Source organism: Brugia malayi (assembly GCF_000002995.4).
Source record: "Brugia malayi strain FR3 genome assembly, contig: Bm_v4_Chr4_scaffold_001, whole genome shotgun sequence".
NCBI classification, from domain to species: Eukaryota; Metazoa; Nematoda; class Chromadorea; order Rhabditida; family Onchocercidae; genus Brugia; species Brugia malayi.
The window spans coordinates 7111257-7123438 of record NW_025062478.1 but is presented as its reverse complement, the minus strand read 5'-3'; the positions used below and the strand labels follow the sequence as shown (position 1 = coordinate 7123438).

Genomic DNA, 12182 nt, shown 5'->3' with positions numbered 1-12182 from the left:
TGTCAAATGTTGTGCTAATACTTCCTAATAATATATTGTGTTCTGGCCTTAGCAATTAGTCACAATTTGCGCTAATTTTTAGTTATCCTTGATGATAATCTTAAATATTATGTTGAAATTTCGGTTCTTCAAGTAAACTTCTCTTCGGTCATTATATTTATCATTTCCTACTTCCCATAAATATAAATTACATCACTAGAAAATTTCACATCATAGCAGACCAATCAGCAGCTAAATTAGCTTTCATGAGCTTATTTATTGCTTTACTAAGAGTTTTTAGAGCTCACGGCAAAGATGTACGTCTAATTTCTTGTAACTTTTGTTTATTCTTTAAACTTCTCTATAGTCTACCTTTGTTCCATACAGCAATTGTTCACAGGTGTGATTCAATAAATTTCACCATGTTTGCTGGAATCATTTTTTCAAAAACAGCTGGATAACGTTCCAAAAAATTTGAAAGCCAATACTAATATCTCATCAAATATTATATAAATGATATTGTTTTTGGCAACAAATTCCAAAAATAATCTCATTCATTGCACAATATTAACGATACAAAAAAACAAGTATCCTTTGCAGCATTCTCACTGAACAGGTCTAAGGCCTTCGGAACATGAATTGCTCACATTTATCCGTGTTACATACTCACAATTTGACAAATTTACATCAGCTTGAGAAATCAATCCAATGTTGCCAGTTATCAATGATTTCCCAGAAAAGAAACATTTCAATAGAATTCAAAAGAATGGTAGAACAACTTTTTTCAGATGTGGCTGGATATATCATCTAACATTTTACTAGTTTTCCACAAATTAATTCACATAAAATAACAAAAGTAAAAGCAACCCGTTCTTCAAAAAGGGGAAATGAACATTATCGTCTGGCTAACTAAACTACTCATAACAGTTCCCTCAAACAGCACTTCAGCTTATAGATCGTTTAACGATATACAAATAAAGTGAACGAAAAAACGAAACAGAGAACATTTCTCGAGATAATTTATTTTCGTAAATAATTGGAAGTATGGTTGGGAGGTTCATTTTTTTCTTACTCAGCTGTATTTGCAATTTCCACGTTCCAAGGAAGAGACTGAAAATATATATACGGAATTTATCTTTCAGAGAAACCTTGCTTCTGGTATAAATAGAAGTTTCCGTTAAATTGTTATGTCGAAAGTATTCCCAAAGAGTTAAAGCTAATCAAATTCAAGGAACTGGTACTCGCATACTTCACGGCATTAATAAAACGAGGTTTTGAATAAACTTATACTAATAATAACCATGTCTAACATCATTCATAGTTTGCATTGTACAGAGACACGTAGCATCAAAGGCTTTTAAATAAAGTCTTCATTATTGGAATTATTAAAGTACAATTTAGTAAATTAAGAACAAAGACCATTCTAGACTTATAAAGTGAAACAAGAAACAAGGACAACTAAAATAACAAAACAGCAAGAAAAAACAGTAAAGAAAAAAGAAACCAGATGATATAAAGTTATAAGCGTCAGCAGTTGTAAACCAAACCCAAAGACAATTTCATACTTTATTATTTCACCGAAAAACACATATACATAGTGTTGAAGAGTTGTGAATTATGTTATCTCACATTTTGATATTTAGGTTTAATATAAGTGCAATGCTGAAATGTTTAGTCCGGACGACTTGAAGAACAAATTCAACAACAGTACCTAAAATCCTTGAAAAGCACTAACAAACTGCGATTTTTTAGCTCTTAAAAAAGTAGTATAAGGATAGAGCAAAACTAGTTGTCATTTTTGGAGAGTGAAACAAAGATAAAAGCGAAAGCGAACGACGACCTATTACATAAATAAGTCAAAAGCAAAAGTATTCACGGGATTGTTCACGGGAGTCTAGTCATTTTTTATTTGCTAAGACAGAGCAGATATGTGAATTCAAATAACGGAAATGAATAAATATATGAATAATAAAAGAAATGGGATAAGCTTTATACGGATTATTAAATAGAATGATCGTTATTGATTGAGATACGGAAAATATAAAGATGAGAGATTATAGAAAAAAAGAAGGTAGAATGGAAGTTTTTTCTTTTTTTAATTTTGGATTCCTCGTTGCAAAATTTGTCACATATGGATTTATGAAACAGAGCATAAAAGAGGAGTTATGATTTTCAACTTACTCACGAATTAATATCCACGAAACTTATTCAGTAAAATTCCGAAATCAATGAAAATAACCACCAACATAAAACGCAAGAATCTTCACAAATTCAAAACACGAAACGCATGAAGCATCATCAGATATCAAATTTTTTCAATAGCTCCACGCTGCGATAAATTTCAAAACCCGTGCATGTTATCTGCTTACCCACTGACGAATCTTTTGACATATCTAGAATTAAAAAAGATGCAGTATTTATGAAATATTTTCAGTTCAAGCTTTTGAAAAAAATAAAAAAGGTTCAGAAATGCACAGAACGTTATGGCCTTTGTTTTGATTAAGTTATAAAGCACTGACAAGTTAGAAATCATATACACTACTTTTATAATTTATATTCAAATGAATAAATGAATATTTTCACAATATTCGTAACCATATGGACAGAAGAGGATATATTAATTTCAACAAAACACGAATTCCGTGTTGAAATATGACTTACCAGTCAAATAAATCATGGCGCACTTTCGATTTGTATTTGCAATATGACTCAAACATTTCAACAATATATTCGCATCATTTTTATTTTTATCACATTCATGTGGTTTCATTGTTTGTATCACTTTCAGATTTTCATATTCCTTTATTATTTCTTCATAATGGGCATATTTTTCCACTATTTTCGAATCAGAATACGACGAGGTACTTAAATAAGGATTCATGGTGTCTGATGTTTATTTAGTTTTACTCTGTGTCTCTGTCATATCCAACATTTTCCTCATTTAAGCAGAACAAAGTTCGAAGGTTACAAATTTTCAAAAATCAAGAAATAAATTTGGAAATTGAAATTGGCATTTTATCGGCAACAAATAATGTGCATTACACCATATTAAGAAGGTGTAACTATACGGCAAAAGTCACTGTCATACTTGTTAGACATGGGGGAAAGCAACAAGCAGAGTAGCTATTAACTAAAACTAGAAATGCTAGTTGGAGACAAAAATGAAAAGATTACTTTGTTATTGGATTTCGACTTGCTTTGTACTTGCTATAATTCTAGAATCTAAAGCCATAAATTGATGAAAATTAAATGATAATTATAAGACATAATGGGAAAAGTATCAGCCAATAACAACCTATTAGAACAGTGGAAACAAAAACTTACCCATCCAAAATCAAAGTCTGCCTGAGATGTGTATGTAGTTTGACCCACCAGGAACTGGAACCACTTTCCCTCCAATTCGAAAAACGCTCCAGAATCATCCGGAAAAGCTTCGGATCCCTGCAAACAAAATGCGTTGTGCAACAGTACAATGAAATAATCAAAACATAATCGAAATACGAAAGAGCATGCTAAAAGTTTGAAGAAATAATTTTGGGGAACGAAAACAAAAGTTTTTGCCATTAAAATAAAATACATACAAAGCCCCAACAGTAAATTGAATATCATCGATCAGTAACACTCCTCGTCTTTGAAAGGTTACCGAAGAACTGCTACTCACAGCCTGAAAAAACGTTTTTGGGAAACAATAGCAAAAAAGCTGTTGTTACCACTCTGTATAAACCCGCAGAAATAATTTGATGCTTTTAAGTTATCATAAAAATCATAAAAAATTATTTCTATAAGATCTAAAACTGAAACTCTTACACTTCGAGCATAATACGGTTTCGATTGGCGATGAATAGTTGGTTGATTGAAAAATCCATACATGCGTGGATGTTTAAATCTAGCTGTATAGCTGCTGAAATAAAGCAACTCCATAAATTTAATTGCTTTTTTGGAAAATTAAAAACCTACGTCGGAGTAGTACTACTGTATCGAAAGGATCCCGCGTAAGGAACGGAAGTAAGTGAAGAAAAATGATGCATGCGTAAGCGTCCAGTAGATTCATTTGTAAAGCTTTCAGGAGAATGTGCAGAAGTTGAAGGTCGAACTGCTGATGAAATCATACGATGATCAGTGTCGCCATTAGAGAATACGATCGGTGCTTGCATAGCAGATCTTACGTGATGCGCAGCTGATACTATAACCTATAAAGACGCTTTCTACACACTGTATCTCGATACATAAATCTCATTTCTTCCCAGCAATCATACTCCCACAATTCAAAAAAGAAAAGGAAATTTCCTGAATGACTATTTTTTCCTTTTAACAGTTAATTCATTTTCTTTTTTTATCCCAAATCCGTAAATTGATTCACTCGACATTATCGACCTCCGCTCATCCTTTTTAATTTTTTATTCAAGTCAATTTTATTGTTGCAAAGCATTCCAAAAATAATCTATAACTTTGAATAAAAAAGTAAACAATCTAAATGGCAGTGAATGATTATTGCTCAAGCAATAATCTCAAACCCAAACCCTACATTATAGCCCATTTATATTTTCCTTGTTTCCAGACCAGTTCATCATAAAATGAAAATTGCATAATAATTATCATTCCATGATAGGAATTTAAAGCATTAGCCAAACAAATGACAAAATACAAATGTAACATATCGATATACTTCTGTTTTATTCTGAGATATTCTACAGTCATATCTAGCTTCAAGAAATCAAAATCCATACTTCACGTGAAGTATCTGGAACAGTACTAACTGAATGAATAGCACGCATATCTACATCACCACTAGCTATCGATTCATTTGTTTTCCAGAATGATAGATCATGATCATCAACATCCGAGTTCGGAAAAACATTCCACTGCAAGTGTTGCGCAGGAGGATTTAATAACGAATCCTTCTGGAAAATAAAAAATAATCTCCAGGCAACACTTTTTATAAATATGAAATAACTATCCTACTACATAGTGTTTTCATCTACAAGCAAAAAACAGTCTGTAGAAAAAATATTTTTGCTAGAAAAAACTGACCTTTTCACTTTCAGCCGGATTTCTTTGAATAGAATGGGATGGAAATGAAACTAATTCAGGCAGGATGTAACTAAAAGTTCCACATTCAGTTTACAAAAAGCCGCAATTATTTAAAATTTTAACAAGTTCAGTTTCTCTTGATCTGACCATCAAAATATAAAATCAGTGTTTAAAGATAGGAAAACAAAGAATATTAACAATAAAATCGATTTTAACCGAGAAAAAACTTTCTATGACAGTTTGTTTTTTCGCCCAAGGCGATGAAAACTTTTTAGGATTACGAAAAATGAAAATCAAATCAATTTGTAAGTCAAATACTAATTTAAAACATGTACAATTCATAATGCACTGCAAAATTTATCACAGCAATGACAAGCAAAGATGAAAAGCATTGAATAACACGTAAATCAAATACTTCATAAACTGAAAGAACTTACGTGGGTTCATCATTGATAGCGAGATTTTTTTGTTTTTTATCAGTCTGAAACAACAGATACAGTATGATGAAATTTCCTAAAATTTAACTGCCGACAGTGACAATTGTAAAACAACTATAAATTATCCATTTAATTGAAGTAACGCATGAAATAGAACTGATATTTCCTACCAGCAGTTCAGGATTCTTCACTGCTTCTATTGACGCTACAGCTGTAAACGGTGTAACTTCCGGAGGCTAAAAAATATTAATTATATTTATTACGAACAGTTAAGAGGTCAGAAATATTTTTTTTAGGTTAATTTTGTTGCTGACGACCATTTTTAGTAATATTAATATTCTGATTCATGTAAAGAACGAATTCTTCTTTAATGACAAATAAATGAGGATGCAGAAGATAAACTACAACCAATTTAAAAAAAAAAAGTCCCACTTTTTTGCTGACTATATTTCAGTAGATAAATAAGAATCTAAGAAAACTACCCGATACTGCCGTGCGGGCATTTGAAATGAAGCATCGATAGCCGACCTCATATCGTAATCGGAAATAATTTTTGGCGCAGTAGCAACGAAGACACCAGGTTCATGTGGAGGACTAGCAGGAGATTCAGTACTATCCGGTTCACTAAAAAATAAGAGAGAGGTTTGAAAATTCAACATCAAGTTAAAAAAATACATCCATAGTAAACCAAGCATTCCAAAGTTTTCCACAGTGGTAATACTGAGCTGATAGCAGATAAGAAAACTATTGAACTGAGACAACTAAAACACACTGCAGCTTGAACAATGCTAAAACAGAAACATACCTCTGATTTCTCGAAAAACTCCCGAGAAACGCCACACTGTCGTTAACCTGGAAGTTTAAAATTATTTCCTGTCGGACCAAGTCACTACTTTAACTTTCTTTGTAAAATTTATGGAAAACTATATACAGTTCGATTTTTTGAGAAATAATTAAGATTATGCCGTTTTGATGTTCTGGGCCTTAATCATTTGTATAATTAATTAAGAAAGTGCAGACACATCTGTTGAGAAGTGATCAAAATGATGGCTCCAGTTTCCATGTTTCAATTCGAGCAAAGATGAACATACTCCAAGATTCGGAGAACTGTTAGACGGAGAACTCTGGGACTGCGAAACAGCTCTCGGTGACGATTCTCCACTGGATAACGCATCTGATGGCGAATAGCCACGGAAATCAATTGCAGGTAAGCCGAATGATGGTGTTGGCTGAAAAAAAAAAAATTGAAATCTCAATGATCTGACAATACCTTGCAATGCTTCATAACTAAATGTTTACAAAAACTCAAAATTGCCTTTTTTTTAGTAACTGATTGTTCACGCAAAGAATTCCAGTCTGAAATCTTTCGTCCTGCGACTGAACATGATGGAATTGGCAAATCTCGACCATTGATAAGACGCTTCCTGGGATCTCTACTGATAAACATCTTTCCACGTCGAGGATTAGAAGAAAGTAATCGCTTATCCTTTGACACTGCTTCGTCAATTGAATGCGGTAAATTTGGCTTTAATTTTGAATCTGAGGTTGATATTGGCTGAAAAATTAAACAAAACTATCGCAGCTTATGCAGTCATCCTTATATGTAACCAAACAACTAAACTTTTCCAAGTGAATTTTATGAATTTGAGAATTATTAACAATATCTACTCCAAGCATATGTCTAAAGAACTGTTTACCAAATGCATGAAATTTACTTGCCGACGATTAACAAAAAGAAACAGGAACTCCAACTAAACTAAAGTGACTACAGACAGAATGACAAAATCAATGAAATTTTATGCAAACGTACATGCTCTTTTAAGGAATTTTCCATCCCATATTTTGTGTTCATACGCTCAACACGCCATCCCCTCTTCTCTTCATCATCGTCACTGTCTGCTATATCCATGTCAACCGCTTCTTCAATGTATAAGCAATATACATGTTTTTTCCTTTCTATTTCTTGCATATAAATTCTTGCAAGCAATGAGGATATAAAGAGACATAATAATCTAATGATTCTTTATTCTTCTATAGCTATTAATCAGTCTAGGCAATATAAAATTTACCGGAACTTGCATTCGATGTTTCTCCTTGAACCTTTAATTTGTTAGAATTTTCTTCCGAAAGTAAAGTTTTCTTAGCCACATTTCGTACCAGTTCTTGAATACGAACATCCAGCCCATCGATACGCTCTTGAAGTAACAACGGCCTCATAAATTCATCGCTGTAAAACATACTGTCTATTAGATTAATTTCATACATTTATAACATAGCTGAAGCAAATTTCTTTCTGAAAAAAAAAAAAAAAAAAAAAAAAAAAAACAAACATAAAATTTTTACATCAACAATAAATACTTAGTAGGCCCTCGACAATTAAAATTCAAAATCTAAATCGCAAAATTAATGACTTCTCCTCCGTCGACATCGCTTCGAATGCACCGTATATTAAAGAACAGTTCAAATCAGATGTCAAATATAAACAATGGAAAATATTGCCAACTGTTTTAGGAAGTGTTAACAAATCACTAAATAATCCGTTTGGCAAAAGAATGAAAATCCCAACAGATGGGAAGATCGTTATACCTGCCTGAAAAAAAAAAAAAAAAAAACTATATTAGTTAGTTGGTTTTAGCTATGGAAACATTACAAATTATTCAAGTCTTATTATAAGACGCCGAAAGTAATCAAATCAGTGCTGTAGAGAAGAGCTCAACTTGTATCGCTTAATGTGTTGTTAACTAATGTTTTAAACAATCAAACTATCCTATAACATGACATGATTTGCTAGAAAGATCCATTTACAATAGATTATTTCAATAAATCACAATGACGAACTCATTCTAGACTTCGTTAATTTCAACCGTTAATCGAAACAAGCAAAACTTGGACAAAAATAAATACAAAAATGACAAAAATATGAAACACTTGCCGCTTGCTTTATTCTCATAGATTCGTGTAGTAAAACAAAATCATGAGAATCATCTTCAGAAAATAATGTAAAATAGTAGACTAAACGTTGAGAATCGACCAAAAGTACCTAAAAAGATTTACGTAAGCACCATAATTACCATCTTCTTCTGCAAAATTTGAACTGATTGTCTAACCTCTTTTTTCAAAGCGATTTCTCCAAGAGCTGGTGGTTTCAACAGTTCAAGAACCGGTGGAAAAGCCAGGCACGCAGTCCAACGAATGAAGTCGGTAACTTCGTAAGTGTCACTAAATGTAAAAAAAAAAAAAAAAAAATGCACTCCTAAAGATATTTTATTTAATAATGATGAAAACAATATTTTATCTAACAAATAATATGTAAAAAAAAAATCAATTCCCAATCAGAAATGATCTTCTGAAAGCATTTCATTAAGCACTTTCTAAACTCACATTAATGGTGGTTTAGTCGCTGCTGCTAATGAATACAGTGAAACACGACTATAGCGCTTACTTCCAATCAACAAATTACCACTCCAAACAATTGAATCCGTTCCTTTGAAAGACAGAACACTGAAACTCACGAAAGTGAATAATGAAAACCTTTCCCTGTAAAAGTTTACAAACAGTTATATCCCAGTCAATTTAACCTTCTTTGTAAAATAAGTAAGCAACTAATAAAATGCTTAAAAAGTTATTTGTATTTTGCACGTTTGTGAATAAAATACATCTCTTTCGTTCTCAATATGCTGACCTCTTATATAATTTTAACATCATGTATTAAGAAAAAAACTTAGTTAATCAAAAATTAATGAACAAAATTACGTATTTGGGGGAAACTCGACGTCATATATGGCAAAAGGTAAAATATTTGCTGGCGATTTGGAATAACCAACTCCTTTCTCTTCAAACAAAAAAATCTGAAAAAATTCATGTGAATTGGGTAGTCAAGAACAGCTGCCTGTTATAGACTCTACGGACTTTTAAATTAAACAGAATCAATCTTGCAGAAGGCAATTTTTTTTTTTAAAAAAAATAAAGAACTGGAAATTTAATAAGACCTGATCACATCGATAATTATCATGTCGCGATAATTTACAATCCACTGGTTGCATAGCTGAATGCGAATGACATCCTCGCGTAGGCAATAAATGATAAGACCCCAAACCAACAATATTGCATCTACCTTTCAAGATCTGAAAGAATTGTCATGGTGTGACAATTTATCACTACCAGGTTGCAGAACTGCAAATGAATAACATCTTTGTTTAGTTATTAAACGGCAAGATAAATAATAAAGCCTTGACAGTAATTGAAGATATGTGTAGTGAAAAGAACAAAAAGAGTCACGAATTAAAAAGTTAGCGCTTACCTTGCACGCTAAAATCTTCAATTTGGTTCGTCCAAGAAATGGTGCTGGTGTAACTAAATCCGGGTGTCCCGACAAGTAAACACCTAAAAGTTATGTGCTCAAGTAAATGACCCAAAAATTAAGAATTAGAGTAATTAAAGCAACATGCAACATTTTCATATTAATATTTTAATATGTCTAAACTGTTATTATAAATCTCCATACAACAATATTGCTTTTTAATAATACTTATGTATTAATTCTTTATCAATTTGCTTTCATACTGTTTAAGATAATAAATTTAGCCGGAAAACTGAAAACCAGTCACTATTTCTTTCCAAACAGAAGTTTATTAAAAAGACTGTCAAACAAACTGTCTTTCAAATGAATTTTAAAAATGAACTAACCATATGTTGGTTCACCCAAATCCCCCACGAAGTTATTATTAACGCAGAGGCCCCACTGTGCTATCAGTTCCATCTGAAAAGTTAGAAAAATTAAGCATCCCTAAGCCATTTATTACTGAGGCCAGAGTTTCATTTCAAATTAGCCAACAGAATTTTCTTTTAAATTTGTTTTTGTTACTGAAGACAACGAATGTTGTAATAAAAAAAAACTACACAGCCTAAGCCAATTTCAAAAAAGGGAAGTTAAGAACGTTGTTCATTACTATATAAATACTACAAAGTGGCTTCTTTCATATGACTGACAACTGACAGTGACAACATTCTTGTAGATGGAAAATGTAAAACATGAATAGAAATGACTCACTTCTCGCACATTATCCGAGAGAAGAGTGTATCCAAACGACACGTCAGCGGGTAACCGCTGGGATTCTAGCGAACGCCGAAAATTAGAGAACTGAAGAGAAAAAAAAATGAATTCCTCATAAACTTCGTAATGTGGCTTTTTCTTGCATAATATGGTAGAATTTGGGTTACCAAAAAATATATAATGTAATATAAGTCCTTTAAAACCAACTATAATTTTACTTTACCACATCTCTAGGGCATAAATATTGGAAGTGAAACAAGATCAAAACATTGATCTATTCGAAAATGTCTTTTTTTAATCGGAAAAAATAACTGTCACCCGTGTTTCCAGTTGTTTATTACTTATAATTCTACACCGGACAATTCTGATCGATTCCCGATCCTGGCAGCTGCTTGAAATATGCGATGAAATTACTTGCTGATATATATTTCGAAATGGTTCGCTGTTAATGGCAACATCGTTTACGCAATGCAGAGATATGTCTTCAAGCGCGTAAATTGATTACAAACAATAAAATTGTGGTAAAATAGAGTTTAAGTAAATTTAGCACTTTAATGCTCAGAAAAATCTATTTGTATCGCAACGTGAAGCACAGCTTATTGCAAAACATTTACGGATAATTTTTGTTAGATATAAAGCTTTTCCTAACAAATTTTCTTGAGCATACTGCTTTCACAAGCTTGCTTATTTTATTTCAAATGATAATCTATATGATTGTGTAAGCATTCATGAAGAAATTAATTAGCGCAGAAGAAACGAATTAAGTCTCCCAAATAAATGACTATAAAGTAATTAGGACAAGAGGAAACATACTTGTCTGATTTAGCGATTTTCGTGGGATGTAGAAATCATTTCGTTGCATTGCCATGATAAAAGAATAATAACTATACACCTAGAAATTTTACTGGCAGTAATGAAAATGCTCTTGTATATAAATGAACAGAGATTATATCAAAAAGAGTATTTCATTTTCGTACCAAACTATTACTTTAAACTGACTTTGAAAAGCATCCCCACCCAATTTTTCCTCAGTACTATTTATCTCGCCATAGCAAGTAACTTTTATATGATTAAAATTTTGACCGTTTGTTACAAAAATGAAGATAATGGCGAGATCATTTCTTTTGAAATTAAATATAATTATAATTTAGAGTTCTCACAAATAGCCTTAATGTGACCCTACTCACATAAGATCAATCAAGTTTGAGGATTATTGACCATTCAGTCCCTTGCACAATTCGCATTCAGTCTCTCATCTTTACCCTTATTCTAAGCTATTCTCATCGCAAAAGTTACCCTCCACCTCCTTATCACATCACCCGCTTCAGTGAAATACCAACACACACCACAACGACGTCCTGCATGTACGCACTCTGCCCGCGTTGAAATGCCACTGTCTCTATTCCTGGAAGTCCCTCCGCACAAACAGCTACAGGGCAAGACTAGCATCAACATGAATAGCAGGTAGCAGAAGATACTTTAAAGTGGTATTACATACCTTAGTCTATTTTCATTAGTTCTTATTCTTATGCAATTCGTACATCTTCACTTGCATATTTCAAAGTTAGCCTTTTATATAATACGGAAATCTCCCATATAAAAAAAGGGAGAATGTCCTTACTTAGCTTACTTCCAAGTTATTCATCTTTTATAGTACCGCTTTCTCATAACATTTCTACAAA

At 32.4% G+C, this 12182-nt stretch overlaps 1 protein-coding gene across 3 annotated transcripts; it reads right to left on the bottom strand.

The window, feature by feature from the left end:
- Positions 1 to 2277: 2277 nt before the first annotated feature.
- On the bottom strand, positions 2278 to 11368 carry Bm9937 (Uncharacterized protein; the record flags this gene model as incomplete). 3 transcript variants are annotated; one of them, XM_043081974.1, is made up of 27 exons in its annotated part: positions 2278 to 2372; positions 2641 to 2843; positions 3304 to 3420; positions 3561 to 3643; positions 3787 to 3880; positions 3937 to 4169; positions 4707 to 4880; positions 5011 to 5080; positions 5448 to 5491; positions 5618 to 5683; positions 5930 to 6071; positions 6253 to 6299; positions 6539 to 6676; positions 6763 to 7002; positions 7258 to 7367; positions 7517 to 7674; positions 7859 to 8033; positions 8376 to 8487; positions 8555 to 8666; positions 8829 to 8948; positions 9201 to 9295; positions 9437 to 9571; positions 9748 to 9830; positions 10134 to 10206; positions 10498 to 10587; positions 10819 to 10982; positions 11314 to 11368. In XM_043081974.1, the coding sequence occupies 27 exons, from the start codon at positions 11366 to 11368 to the stop codon at positions 2278 to 2280; spliced, it is 3228 nt and encodes a 1075-aa protein (XP_042937908.1). The 3 variants fall into 3 exon arrangements, with proteins under 3 accessions (XP_042937908.1, XP_042937909.1, XP_042937910.1); XM_043081975.1 differs by lacking the exons at positions 8376 to 8487; positions 8555 to 8666; positions 8829 to 8948; ... (5 more) ...; positions 10819 to 10982; positions 11314 to 11368 and having other exon boundaries at positions 7859 to 7875; XM_043081976.1 differs by lacking the exons at positions 3937 to 4169; positions 4707 to 4880; positions 5011 to 5080; ... (17 more) ...; positions 10819 to 10982; positions 11314 to 11368 and having other exon boundaries at positions 3787 to 3849.
- Between the last annotated feature and the right edge of the window lie 814 nt (positions 11369 to 12182).